Raw genomic sequence first — 15,664 nt, 5'->3', positions numbered from 1 at the left:
TAATCTTAAACCTTACAAATTCTGAATTCTATATAATTGAGTTTAATTATGTAAATTTTTAATAGTGGAATGTGATGAATGACAAAGCAGAATTGGCTATTGATTACACTGGTTTACAAAATAAATTTTTGATCCAAGGCAAGAATGGCAATTGGTGTTTTTTGCCAATTGAGGTGTGCTGAATTTAAATTTATAAATATTTTTGCTCTTTTTGGCTTTTAAGTAGTCTCATTTTAGTATAAACATTTTAGAAAGCAGAAGACTTGACATTTTGGATGTTTACTGTTCTATATTGCAAATACTGTTAGGCATACTTATGAGTGCTGACCTGTTCTGAAAAAGTTGTTCAAAAGCTGTTAACAGCAACTGTAATGATTGTAACAAGAGATAACAAATGTAGTGTGTGAGGCTGCATATTAAGTTTGAGGCCAATTTTTGAAGGGCTTAGTTTTCATTTTGCTACTTTGGTTTTGTTTATGAGAGTGTTGACCTGATCCTTGGCCTTGATTGTTAAATTTTTTTCTCAGTATTTTGCTGGTACAAATTGCTGTTGACTTTAAATGCTGTAAATTTAGTTTGAAAATCTAATATAAATTAAAATTATATCAAACTTTTAAACTAAATTAAGTATATTGGTTTGATATAATGGGGAGGAAATTTTAAATTGCCCCTCAACTGGAACTAGATTTCTTTAGCATTAAACTAACTTGGGGATGACAATAATGTAATTTATTAATCAATATTCAATTTTCAAAATTTTCTAGCTCTATTTTGCTAAATTTTAAGACTGTAGTTAGTTATCTACTATGACAGATAGATTGAAACTATGTTATAATTGACCCAAATTAGACATCAATTCATCTTTTTCTGACCCAAATGTGCTTTTGTCATATTTTTTTAAAAATATATTTAGGAATATAAATTCACCTTGTTTTTTGGTTTTAATTTTTTACACTAATTCATATGATATTTTTAATAACCATTGTAAGATTCCCAAAAAAAATTATTTTTTATCAGTTTATGACATATTGTAAAAAAAAACAAAAAACATTTACAAATATGAGTTATTAAAAAAAGCTAAGACTATTTTAGCATTTTAGTATAATAAAATGTAGTTGTTAGAATTTTTTAAATCTTTTTTGTAGGCACCCAGACCACATGCAGCTTTTAACAGAGTTGTTGGAGACAACAAAACTCCAGGTAAGGCTTCCAACCAACCTTTAAAAAATGGAAACTGGATTTGCTCAAAATGCTATGCTAATAACTCTACAGTAAATCAGAGATGTAAAGGCTGTTCTGCAACCAATTTTCAAAGAAATAATTCATCTAGAGGAGCATCCTCTTGGAATATAAGCAGTGCTTCAGGAGGGTACAGCGCAAGAAATAGTAACCATGGTAATCAAACAAATAATTCACCTCAAAATTTGGATAATTCTCCCTATACTGCTAGTGATCAATATAAAATTTATGAAACTCTTCTTCGGTCATTAGGATATTGCAAAAATTCTCCACAAAAAATTGAAAGACACGTTGATTTAGCATTATCTACTTGGTTGAAATGTTGGGAGCATTTTTCGTATCACTCAACACAAAACTTAGAGGTGTTGATAACATCCTTAGCAATGCTTCCATCTTCATATGTTCAAAATGCTGTGCCTTCTCCTGTCTACTGTAAAATGGCAGTTGAAAAGTTTTTCTTAAATTTAAAATCTTTCCCAAGAAATGAAGAAACAGAAGTCTCAATTTTAAATAAAGTGGAAATGGTTTTGAATATGGTTAAGGTAAGAGCTATAGTATATAAAAAATTTATTGTAAAATACAAGAGTATTTTTATCCTATATCTAACAATTTTACTAGCCAAAAATAGTCTGTGCAGCATCATAGAAATTGTAATACGTTCTTTAGTATTAAATTTTAAGTAATAATTTTTTATGCTTTTTATCTCTTTATAGCACATTTTTTCTCTTCTTAAAACAAAAACAGTATTTGATAATTGTCACAGCAATTGCCTTTAACCAATACATTTTAAGCATTTGTCCAACTCTATAGTAGTCCCTTACTATATAGCCAAAAAATAAAAGTAATAAATTTAATCCTTTCTATTCCTAAAATGAAGAAAATATTTGTGCAAAACATCAGTTCCATTTGATGATATTAAAGAGTGACACTCAAGCTTCAAAGTTTTACATCTATTAGAATTTTTCAACAAGATTAGCAAATGGCAATCTGTTTAATTATTATTTTGTTAAGGCACACATCATAATAGTATTAGAATTTAAGTTAAATATTTTTTATGTCTTTTCAATACTTCAAGTTCTCATTCATGTGATTTAAATTCTTCTCAACAAAAAGGATGATTGCTTAACAACATGTTTGGAATTTAAAGTAATGAGAAAAGTTTGTTTTAATTGGTTGTGCAGAATTGTTCAAGACCTTAGGCCAAGAAATGCTTCAGGGGCCAAGAAATGCTTCTGACTTTATGCTCGGCATTATTAGTGGATAATAAAGTGCTACTTTTTCCATGACAGCAAGCGTCTTTTGAAGTGCAGTCATCCAAATTGATTTTTCTTCTTGAACAGTCATCTTGTATTGCCTACAGAACAGCCACATCTTGATTGCATAAATAACTTTAGACATTCACTGTGCCCAATGAATTGCTCTGGGGGATTGAAGTCTAATTCCATGAGTGAAAACACTTCCAAGAAACATAACTGGAAGCTCAAGGAACTCTTAGCAAATTCAGGATTTCAGCATGAAATAGATTCCACTGATAGATTCTGTAAAGTTGCCCGGAATCTAACATAATTCTTAAATGCCATTGGTCTTTGAACTTCTTGGAGATTAGGATTTCTGGTCCTGTGAAAGTGTCAATGAAAGTTTTTTCAAATGCAGCCCTAATACTGTATAAAAATATTCTTTATCTGGCATGTCACTCTATTACATGGTGGCAACATACTAGTTAAAGAAGATTTTTATACAGTTTTAGCTCTATAAATCTAGCTCACCAGAATGATGATTAGCATTAGAAGTTGTTGTGTCAAAACACAATGCTTCCATCATAATCTTCTCCATCCTACTCTTCCAAACACTAAACTACTGCTTAGGGTTTTTCTTTACCTGGATGCCACTTCACTATAACCAATCATTATGAACACCGTTGATTAAATGATAAAAGTACATATATCAGTATAATTTACACAATTATTGTGTAAAGATTATTTGATAGTTACTTAAGCTTTTTGTTTTTGTCAAATTACATTTGTATTTTGCAATGCAAATATATATATATATGTATGTATGTATGTATGTATGTATGTATGTATGTATGTATGTATGTATGTATGTATGTATGTATGTATGTATGTATGTATGTATGTATGTATGTATGTATGTATGTATGTATGTATGTATAGATATGTATGTATGTATGTATAGATATGTATGTATGTATGTATGTATGTATAGATACATACATACATACATACATACATACATACATACATACATACATACATACATACATACATACATACATACATACATACATACATACATACATACATACATACATACATACATACATACATACATACATACATACATACATACATACATACATACATACATACATACATACATACATACATACATACATACATACATACATACATACATATATATATATATATATATATATATAATTAGAATAATATTCCACAAACTTTATTTATTCATGGTAATCAAGTCTCAATGATAGGTCAGAAAAGTCTTTTGCTGCCAATTTACTGTCAATTACTTTAATTATACTAACATTTCATTAAATATATTGTATGGTACAATGCTTAGGTTTAATTAAGCAAAATAAATGGTTATTACATTAGAGCACATCATTAAGCAAAGGAAGCAAAAATAATTAAGTTATGTAATACCAAGGGTTTTTGCAGCATACCACTCAAACTTTAAGGGAAGAGAGCCAAAAACTACAACTATTAGAAAGCCTCTATTATCAGAATGACACATCATTCAAGGAGTTGTTTATGGCATGGAAATTTAGTGCTGTGCTTTGTGCTGTAGCATATTATGTTATTTGTTTCAAATCTTTACAAATTATTGTTGTTTCTCTGACACCTTTTTCAATTTTCTAAAATTGGATCTGGTTAAGACTTGAATGTTGTAATATCAATTGCAGTATTTGATGTTTAATTACAGAAATTGCTTTTATCTCTTTTTCAAGTATCAACAATTGTTATTTTATTAACAGATTATTTTGGATCCTACAATCTTTATGTTAATCATTAAAGTAATTTAAATCATATTCATCTAAGACTGTTAGCAAAGATCTTTTTCCATAGCTTTTTTTATCTTTCTAGTCAATATTTGATCTGTTTCTTTGCTGTCTATTAGAGTTTGTGAATTATATAGTGGAACTTCATAGCAGTCATTACATATGTTTATGTTATAAATGTGCTTGTTGAAATTAACATTTTAAATTGTTTTAATAGACACTTATGAAAGTTGAGTGGAATGAAGAAAAAGAATTGGTAAAAACTGAGCTTGGAAACATTCTAGGAGCAGCAAACAGTACTTTAAATACTCAGAGAGAAGATCATCGTAGAATGAGTAAATTGATTAATGAGTCTTTAGATACCTTAGATAAGCCATGGTCTGTAAAAGAAAAAACTACTTCAAAGACAGTTCAAAGCTCAAAATCATTGGTTGAGGCTGCTTCAGAAATCTCTATGTGGCAAAATGTACGTGTTTCATGGCTTGCTGATGTAAAGTTATTTCAACCTGCTTTATTACCAATGATGAAAGTACCAATGCCTAATTCACCTACAAATGGAGTTTATGAAGACCCAGGAGAATACTTTGAAATTTTATTACGTCTTTGGATTGGTTTAACATTTAATGATGGGAATTCAACTCTTAATCCTAAATGCAGGCATAAAAACGGGGATAAAGAATGTGGAGAAGTATTTATCTTTTTTTATAGGCTTATTCATTTAAATTTTGTTGCTGTTTTTTTGTTTTATATATTCTACATAAGTGGGTTTATTTAAGGGAGTGGTTAGTATTTTTGTTGTAAGTTTAATTGTTTATGGGTTGTGGCAAAAGATTGTTTTAGATTTTATTGGTTCATATTGTTGTGATTGCTGCATGGTACAAGTTAAATGTTTGGTGTCCTTATCATTACCTAAACTAACTTAAAAAAATTCAAAATTTTAAAGTGTTTGACAAAATTTCAAGAGACCATCCTCCAAACAAAAAATTCTATGAAAAGGAGATCCTAATTTTTTTATAAGTATAATTTTTGAAATGATGAATTTCAAAAATTATACTTATAAAAAAGTATAATTTTTGAAATTCAAAAGTTCCTTTTTTTAATTAGAAAATCTTTTTGAAGATTTAGAATTCTAGCAGTGGAGAGGAAAAAACTATATGCATTTTTTAAGAAATGCTAATTTTTTAGTTATATGCAAATTTTAGTGATGAAGTTCTGAAGAGCAAGTTTATGAGAAATAAAAGACATCAGAAATAAATTATGATTATCTTCTAAAAGTTGGAAATTTCTGGTTCATGATGTTCTTGTGCTGGATGAGTGATCATCAGTGAACCTTTTTTAAACTTTTAAAATGATATCATAATTGCTTGTAGTCTATTAACTTAAGAGACTAAAAACTCTAAGTTTTTTATGAATTGTTTGCAGATGTATTATTTTCTGTTGCTTTGTTATTAAAGTTTACTCTCCATACAAGTGGTAGTTAAAATGGTAGTTAAATTGCACAGCATTACAGTTTTAGCAAATCTTACAACTATTTATATATTTTTTATATATTAGGTATTACTTGAATATTTTACAGAAAGATTTTAAAGTTTTATAAAAAAATAATTTTTAAAAAACAGAAATCTACTTTTTGTTGAAAAATATTCAACAAAAAGCAGATTTCTGTTTGCTTTATATATTCTGTTTAATGAGCTTTTGTCTTTTAGGCTATTTTCTGAACACTAAAATTTTCAAACATATTTTGAAAATTTTGGTATCCTTTTTAAAAATCAGGTTTTCATTAACTAATATATCTCCAAAGAGCTAAGTTATCTTAAAATCACGTTTTTTTGATTGATATTATAAACTTGTTAGGTTATGCTACCAAATCAAAAAAGTGGAAACAGTCTTGTTTGCTCTTCATCTTGTCCTTTACCTGCAGTACTGCACTGTCCAAATCAACATCATAAAAAGGGTCTCTGTAGTAACTGTGCTAAAAAAGCTAAAGCGGAGTTGATGGGTTCTGCTGGACCACAGGCATCAACAAATATTTATGATTGTCATGTTACTCGAATTGATTTTGAAGGACGGATCTATATGGATGGTGTTGAAAGCCGCAGACCTCCATATCAAGCCCCTATTCATTGGAGGTCCACACGTCGTTTAAGTTCTGCAAATCTTGTTGGCCTTGTTAAACTACCATTTCCAAAATCCCAATTGAAAGATACTGATGCTATTATATGGGGGGAAATCGTCAATCATGGTGATGCAAAAGATGAGTACAAGAGGCGTGAAGAGAAACTTCTCTGTGTTTCTTTAGCTAACATAAGTGATCTAAATCTCAATGATCATGTAAAAAAGGATGATTATTTGGCTGTTATTGACTGCATGACTTTTGTTCCTGAACATATTCCTGTTCTGAAGGCTCTTGATATTCAAAAGTTATCAACATTACCTTTCCAAGGAGGTATTTTTCATTTCTAATTGTATTTTTAATTAAATTTTACCATTCTTTTTTCATAAAAGTGTTTTTTCTAACTTAAATATATCTGAAGTATATATATTTCCATATATGCTGCATACAGTAGCTCTAAAGTATAAAAAAATATTTTTGTTAGAAGAATATAGTTACTTAAATCTAGGTTTGGTTTTGAATGCTTTGATAATGATTTTGTCAACTCAATTTAAGAGAAAAACCAAACAATTGTTAACTAATAACTATTTGGATTATGTCATTATCAAAGAGTAGAATGTTCTTAAAATCATGATATAGAGTGAGGAATACTTATAATTATCTTCTTGAAGTAATAGCAATTGAAGATAATACTATAGAGGATATTGAAGAAACTTAACAAGCTTTGGATTTTCCTGTCTCTGCAGAACTTTGCAAAAGATATCCCTTAGGTATAACACATACCTAAAAACACCATTTAATTTCTTGTGGTACCCAAATCTTGGCTTTTGAAATTACTGGTATTTCAAAAAAAATCCTTTCATACCTTTCAGCTATTTTATTATTTTTTTTTTTTAATCTATTCACCACAAATGATTGTGTAGAATATCAACTTTATTTATGAGTTTTTCAAAACCTTTATAGGAGTTTATAAAACCATTTACTAAATATTAAGCTGGTTTTAAAAGTTATTGATGCCTAAGAACCAGCAAAAAATTCATAAATTTTAATTAGACTTGTATTTTGTGGCCTAACCAGTAAATTTGTTGGGGGATAGAGTTTAATCTTAAAATGTATTTTAAACAAGTTTTTTTTTCTAAGTAAAGGTTTAGAGGTATGATAGAGTATATTTAGAGATGGTAAATTAATCTGCAATGTTTTTGTGTTAATGACAGGAGGAAAGAGACAAGTTCTTATAACTTTTATTTTTGTTTTGCCCAAAAAAATTAAATATTTTTGAGCCTTCAAAAGAAAAACTACCAGGAAATAATTACTACAAGTAGAAAATTTGTTTTACTTAAAAAAATATTGTAACCTTGATGTTTTATTACGTTAATCATGGTAGCTTCTTCTTGCTTTTGGTTTGTTAAGGAATGAGGACATGATATCACAATAATTCTAAACCAAGAAATGATCAATTGAAAATGATGCCAATAACTCTAAAGAAATTAAATGGGTTTGTATCATAGTTCCATAACTATTTCATTAATTAATTCCAGATCTTAATCATGCTCTTTTTCAGATCCTAATCATATTCTTTTTCCTAATCATTTCAATTTTTGATTTCCCATCACTATTGATCCAATTTGAAATGGTTTGTATAATGATTTGTGTTAAATAGTTATCAAAATAACTACAATAAAAAAACAACTTATGTTATATATTTATGGGCAAAGACTGCCCAAATAACACCACTTATGAACACACAGATCTGTATTTGTAAGGCTCTATTTAAATGAAAATATTTATACATAAAGTTTTCTCCCTTTTTAATAAAAGTTTTGAAGCCTTATTTTTTATATAAAAGTTATTTAAGATCAACTATGGTTTTATAGAAATGAGTGTAGAAATTGTGAGATAAACTTGAATATTTTTTGAAAGTTAGTGGTACTCTGAGATATAAACTTTGTTTTTATTTCTGCATGGGATGACAAGCATAATATTTTCAATTATTGGTTTTTTTTATTAAATTGCACTTTTATCAGTGTGCAAACTTTTAAATTACAATGAGTTTTAAAAAACAACTTTTAGGTGCATTGTTGAATATTGGAAAGCATAAAGATATAACAAATTTTGAACTTTGTACACAAGAGTTAAATATTTTAATGGATGAAGTGTCATTACCAGTTAATAATAGCATCTTAAAAATGTTGATTAATTTAATAATTGATCGAAGCCAGCTAGATCCCATTATCCGCATAAAAAGAGACGAAATGAAAGTAGCTTCCCTCCAAGAAAAGCTTACTAATCTTTTATCAAGTTTGACATTAGATTTAAAACAACTCAGAAGTTTTGCTGAAGCGCTTATTGAACCAGTTCATCTTACTCAAGGGCCCCCTGGTACTGGTAAGTCCTATTTGGGTGTTGTTATTGTTCAAGCATTATTGATCATTCGTGAAATATGGATTTTTGTTGATCCAACTGTTGGGGAACCCCCAATACTAGTTCTCTCTTACAAGAATCATGCAATTGATGAATTCCTTTCTGACTTGGTTAAAGCAGAGCGCAGTGTTAGTTTAATTCGCATTGGTGACTCTATCGATCCAGTTTTAAATAGATTCTCAGAAAAAAATTTTAGATCTTTGGATAGTGAAGTAAAAAATATCAAATATGATCTGAATATACTTCTTAAACAGAAAGAAGATCTTCAACTCAGGCAAACAAAGTTATCACCAATGTTTGCATACGAGGCTTATATTCATTCTCAACCACAAGATGACAATGAAAATAATGCCAAGAAAAGTGTATCATATGAAGCAGTAAAGTTTTTACATGACTTGATTGTGCAGAGTAAAAAACTTTCTAATTTTTTTAGTTGCCAAAAAGATGAGAATTTAGTAGATTTAAACATAGTCTGGCAAGAGTGGATGGTTTCACAAACCTCTAGTTTAACTGTAAGCGATATTCAAATTCTATGGGATGGTATAAAGCACTATGATCAGAATTTAGATTTGTGTGAAGTTATTTTTAAATGGATTGAGGGAGTTGAACCTCTCCCTAAATGTTCTTTCATCAACTCGGATTGCAGGAACATTGTTTGTGCTAATGGCTTTTCATTATGCAATGAACATAAATGTAAGTTTAAATCATGTAAGTTAGCGCATCTCGAATGTCATATTTTGTGTGAGGAACATGCTTGTTGTAACACTGACTGTAAATTGTTCAAACTACCATCACCACAAATGTTTTGTAAAGAACATGCTTGTTTTATATGTTTAAAAGAAAATTTAACAGCCAAGATGAGCACTGATATTCCTCCAAGACATACTTGTAAAGACCATCAACTATGTATCTTTATAGAAAAAAATAATACTTGCATGAATTTGGCTTCATCTAACAGTTCTTATTGTGAAAATCATAAAAATAACACTTGCTCATTTCCAGGTTGTAAGAAATTTGCATTATCACGTAGTGAACCCTATTGTGAGCTTCATAAACCTCAGCAATCTCAAAAGGTATGTATTGCAAAGAATAAGAAAAAAAAACCATGCAAGTCAAAATGTAAGCCAAATTATGAGTACTGTGAAAATCATGCAAAATTGTACAATGCTTTTCCAATTATTCAAATGAATAATCAGTTGAACAAAACTGATTCTAAAAAAAAAATTACCCAAGAAAGTAATCATGGTTTGGAAATAGTTGACAAAACAAGTAATCACTCATCACATATTAAGTCCAACTTTGATCTTCATGAAGTTAAACAAGCTCAGAAAATATGTATAGCAAAGAATAAGAAAAATAAACCATGTAAATCTACTTGTAGACCAGGGTATGAATATTGTGAAGATCATGCAAAAAAATATAAAGCTTCACCAGTGTTTGACTCTGTTGCTAAAATGAATAAATCTTATTCTAAAGAAGAGATTGCCCAAAAAAATGATCATGGTTTGGAAGCATGTGCCAATACAAACTTGAAAGTTATTGACCCTAATGAATCTTTAACTGCTGTAACTAGTTTTGGTCAGGCTCCAACAGAAAGTAAATATTCTGCAGATAGTATTACAGTTTCTAATGAAAATATTGTTAATGCTGAAGAACATAGACATGAAGAGCCTTTACCAGATGAAATACTTGATAAAATTGATTTAGAGGAGGTATATGAGGAGTCTGAATATCTTCAACACATGCAAGAGGTATACGGTTTTGAAGAACTTGATGCTGATGAAAGAGAAGAGGAAGATATCAGTCAAACCAACCCAGAAGAATCAATTAAAGTTGATGAACTATCAGCCATGTTGCCACCAGATAAATGGACCTGGGAAATGAGTTTGGAAGATAGATGGTTCCAGTGCACACTATTAGAAAAAAAGTTTAACTCATTGTTATCAAAGTTGAGTGAATTGCAAAATCTTCAGATTAAGGTTTTACGTAAAAATCTTCATGAGGCAAAAATTAAAGCTAAAACTAGAGTCTATGAAGGAAAGTCTGTGATTGGGGGCACAATAGTTGGTTGTATTGCACGTCTAGAGGCAATTCGTAACACAAAACCATTCGCTATTCTTGTTGAAGAAGCTTCAGAAGTGTTAGAGCCATTAGTGTTTTCATGTTTGGCAGACACAACATGCAAGCTCGAAATGATTGGGGATCATTTGCAACTGAAACCATCTGTCATGTCAAAGATTATGTTTGAACGCAGAAACAAGTAAGTTTTTTTGTTTTCTAAATTTCAACTAATTGTTTTGTTATGTATACTATAAATAGTTTCTGGTAATGTACTTGTAAAGGTTAAGTAATAAGGTAGCATAGCAATATGAAAACCATTTTTGAAAATACTTTAGGCAATATTTCTTTTTTAAAATCAGCATTTTTTTATCAAACAAATAAAAAAGTAAACAATTTTATATATTAACATTTACTACTTTTACTAGACTACTTAATTGAAAAAAGTTTTTATTTCAAGCATTTTAAACATGTATTATCAAAATGTCATGTAATTTGGAAGGCACAATCAAAATGATAGTTTTTGTGCTTGACAATTTCTGCAATTAAAAAAAGATTTTTATAAGTTGACATACACAAAGTTAAAAAATGCTTGAATACAAGGCATGCTTTATAATTCACAGATATTTTAGTTAAATTAATTAACCAATCATATTTTGATTTTGATATTGAGTTTCATTTTTCAATTAACATTTGAGGATTAATATTTCAATGTTTGAACGTTTGATAATGGCTACAAATGGTCATTCTGTACCCTCCAGTGTCCTCTCAACCCAGCGTCGTATGCGGAAAAACATTTGTGATTTAACTAGAACTTTTTATGAAGAAATAGTAGATATTGAAGACCATGAAATTTGTAGTTCAAGAAAAGTTGGAGACAGTATATTGTCAAAATGGCGAATGCAGAGAAGGTTTTTCACTACAAATAAACTGGATAAACTAAGTATGTGCATTGGAGAAGGTCGAGAAGTCCCTGGAGTTCTTCCGCATATCTTTTTTTGGACCCATGAAGGAATTCAAACAAAAGCTACAGTTGGAGTGTCGAGAATTAACACCTCTGAGGCAAAAAAGGTAGTTGGTCTTACTCAATATCTAGTTTCTTGCGGTGTTCCTAAGACTTCTATAGCCATACTTACCCCATATAAGGGACAGTTGATGATAATGCGTAGTGAATTAATAAAATTGAATCTCTTGGATAATAGGGATGCAGAAAACTCTGTAGTTTTATCCACAGTTGATAGGTTTCAAGGGGATGAAGCTGACATTGTGATAATTTCTCTTGTTATTGATGCCAAATCTCAAACAGGTTTTGTAAAAGAAGTTAATCGTATGATAGTTCTTTTAAGTCGAGCAAGACTTGGCATGTACATTGTAGGTAATATTAGCTATTTTGATAAATCAAATGATTCTATTCGTCATTGGACTGATACTTTTACAAAACTTAGGCAGAGTTGTGAACCAGATACAAATCAAGATAAAGTTAAAGAAAACGTAGAAGAACTTCACTATTTTGGTCCACGTCTTGGAAATAAGTTGCCAATATGCTGTCCTATTCATCGAGGAATAAAGACGGTACTTGCAGAATCAGAAACAGACTTGAAACTTAATTTTTGTGAAGAAAAGTGCTTGAAAGTATTACCATGTACACATTCTTGCAATCTTTCATGTCACTTTCAAGATAAAGATAGTCACAACAGTAACTGCTCTGTTGTTATCAGCCCCCCTCCTTGTGAAGCTCATACAAAAAATTTGACTTGTCAGGATGTGTGTCAAAGTGTTGGAAAATACTTTAACTTAAGTATTGAGGAGGCTTTAAAAAAATACCAATGCCCTGAAACAGTCAATGTCCAACTTCCTTGCATGCATACTGCTCAGATAAAGTGCTGGGAAGAGAATAAAATAGCTGAAGGAAAAAAGAGTTTTCCAGAATGTGTTCAAATGGCTCATAACTCATTTACATACTCAAAATGCTGTCATGAACTAAAAGTGCTTTGCGTTGTGTATTATGAGTTAAAAAATAATCCTTCTAAAGTTAAACCATGTAAGGTGAATGTAATATACAACCCACCATGTTCTCATTCTGTGCAAGTGGGATGTTATCTTAAGCAGCAATATGAAGATAACACAGTTGAATTTCATTGCACTCAAAAGTTGGATATACTTTTGCCTAGATGTGGTCACAAAGCTAGTGTCTCCTGTGACTTGGCTCAAACTCTGTCAAAGTGGAATGGGAAGTCATGCATAACAGGTAATTTTACTTAACTTGTTCTTCTTTTTCTTTTTTTTTTTTTCTTTTTATTCTTGAAGATGTGCTGTAATGTTACTTAATCCTTGCAAATTTTTGTTTATTACAAATGTATAAATCCCAAAAAAAGTACTTAACCATTAATAATTATGTTATTAAAAGTATTATCTTCCATTTCATTTTAAAACAATAGCATAGTCACAATAACATAATGATTGTAAACATACATACATACATACATACATACACACATACATACATACATACATACATACATACATACATGCATACATGCATACATGCATACATGCATACATGCATACATGCATACATGCATACATGCATACATGCATACATGCATACATGCATACATGCATACATGCATACATGCATACATGCATACATGCATACATGCATACATGCATACATGCATACATGCATACATGCATACATGCATACATGCATACATGCATACATGCATACATGCATACATGCATACATACATACATACATACATACATACATACATACATACATACATACATACATACATACATACATACATACATACATACATACATACATACATACATACATACATACATACATACATACATACATACATACATACATACATACATACATACATTACATACATGCATCCATCCACCCATACATCCATACATCCATCCATCCATCCATCCATATATGCATACATACATACATGTATGAATGTAAAATGAGTTCTGTTAATTAAATTATTATGGCTGTTAGTAATGTTCTTGTAAATATATCTTGAGTCACTCTACTAAAATTTCAGAAAAACAAGAGTTTAATAGTAATTTTAAAGGTTTTGCTCATTGAATTTTACTTTTATAACAAATCAATGAAAAAGATTTAAAAAGCAAGAAAAAACTGAGTGGAAACTCATAGAAAAAAATTTCTTTAGCCCAAAGGTTAAAAGAATAAGAAAAAAAGCTCAAATATTTCTATAGACGCAATGTTTTAATACTAAAATCTATGATTTAGTGAAAAATGTTGGAAAATGAGTATTTTTTTAGTAATTTATAATTCACCCCCGTGCTGTAATGTCTTCAAATACACAATTTAACATAGAATTAATTAAATTTTTTAATGGATTGGGCTCTAATCCATTCTAAGCTGCTTTCATGGCCTTTTTCAGCTCCAAAAATTTCTGGTATTGTGTTCCATTAGCATAAATTTTTGCAGCAAGTATGCCCCAGATGTGATGTCTTGCTCTTCAAACCACTCCAGAAATCACTTCAAAGCATGAACTGATGCATTATCTTGCATGAAAATGAATGCTTTTTCACTAATTTGTTCAAGAAAATTGATAAGAACATCCTCTAGCAGTTCAATCTAGTCACCAGAGTTCATGCGTGCAGTTTGTAAAGCAAGTTGGAAGCTTTCCATCATAGTAAATACTTGACTGTAGTATGTTCTATGAATGCAATTTGAACATTTGTGTTATCAATCTTTATTTTTCCTTGAAAAAGGTCAATCAAACATTTTGTGCACTACTCTTAAGCATAAAAAATAACAAAAAACTTCTATTTTGTTGCCAAAAAGTTCATAAAAGTTTGGCAGTTGTGGAATATGCAGAAAAAAATAGTATTTTATTATTTTGTTTTCTTGCACACTGTACACACCATGTTGTAATTACACTACGCAGAAGCATTACGTAAAGTAGAAATCAACATAGTTTCCTTGAAATCTTGTAAAGGGTAATTCCATGTAAAAGTAGGGCAGTCATTCCACCCACCCCCTTAGATTTTCATTAAATTTTAACCAGTGGTACTTATCAAAAAATATGAAAAAATGCAAAATTTGAGCTCCCTACTCCAAATGATTCAAAAATTATGAAATTTAGCCAAAAATGCCATATTTTTTGTTCACACCTGCCATGATGGATTTAATAATTTTTTTTTTTTAATAATTCAAATTATAATGGAAGAAAACAGCTGAAAATTAGTACCTAACCATTTTTGAGGGTGCTGAATTCAAATATGTAGAGAAAGTAACACAAATAAAACTTTTTTTATTTAACATGGAGAAGACAATTTTTCTGTTTTTTTACCATGAGTTTCACTAATTCACTAGTTCCTGGAGTTGCCTCTCATAAGCTTGAATTTTTTTCAGATAAAAGAAGAGATCTTAAACCACCTTAATATAAAAGATCGCTTTGGTATTTTGAATCATTATAAAGATATGACCATTTTTTAGGGTTGTGAATCCAAAGATAAAGAGAAAATTACCCAATTTAAAATTTTGATCACCATTTTTTTATTTACAAAATGGTCAAAACAAATTTCTACGCTTTTTTAAAGTTTACATTTAAAAAATATAATTTTTATATCTGGAAAATTTGGGATGCATGAACTTTACCATGAAATCATTTTTCTCTTTATCAATTTTGAAAACCATACCAAGCCAGTAAAGTTCATCATATTTGCACAATAGGTATTCTGATATTGTAAAATTGTCAATCTAAACTATCTTTTTTTTTTAATTGAGGAAATCA

The 15,664-nt window shown here is 29.7% G+C and overlaps 1 protein-coding gene across 3 annotated transcripts in view; it reads left to right on the top strand.

The window, feature by feature from the left end:
* The window catches only part of LOC149890025 (uncharacterized), a 58,081-nt gene that overhangs the window by 27,717 nt on the left and 14,700 nt on the right, over positions 1-15,664 (top strand). For 2 of the 3 annotated variants that reach the window (XM_090085679.1, XM_090085680.1), the window contains 5 exons: positions 1,146-1,781; positions 4,503-4,973; positions 6,140-6,731; positions 8,469-11,079; positions 11,576-13,125. In XM_090085679.1, the coding sequence (XP_089941805.1) occupies positions 1,146-1,781; positions 4,503-4,973; positions 6,140-6,731; positions 8,469-11,079; positions 11,576-13,125 (5,860 nt within the window). Of the gene's footprint in view, positions 1-65; positions 174-1,145; positions 1,782-4,502; positions 4,974-6,139; positions 6,732-8,468; positions 11,080-11,575; positions 13,126-15,664 lie in introns of all 3 variants that reach the window. The other variant, XM_090085678.1, reaches the window with a different exon arrangement.

The sequence above is a fragment of the Hydra viridissima genome, unplaced genomic scaffold, assembly GCF_058129835.1.
Source record: "Hydra viridissima isolate aposymbiotic clone 2 unplaced genomic scaffold, HvirCarnegie_v1 scaffold_4, whole genome shotgun sequence".
In the NCBI taxonomy this organism is placed as follows: domain Eukaryota; kingdom Metazoa; phylum Cnidaria; class Hydrozoa; order Anthoathecata; family Hydridae; genus Hydra; species Hydra viridissima.
This window is presented reverse-complemented; position numbering and strand designations above follow the sequence as displayed.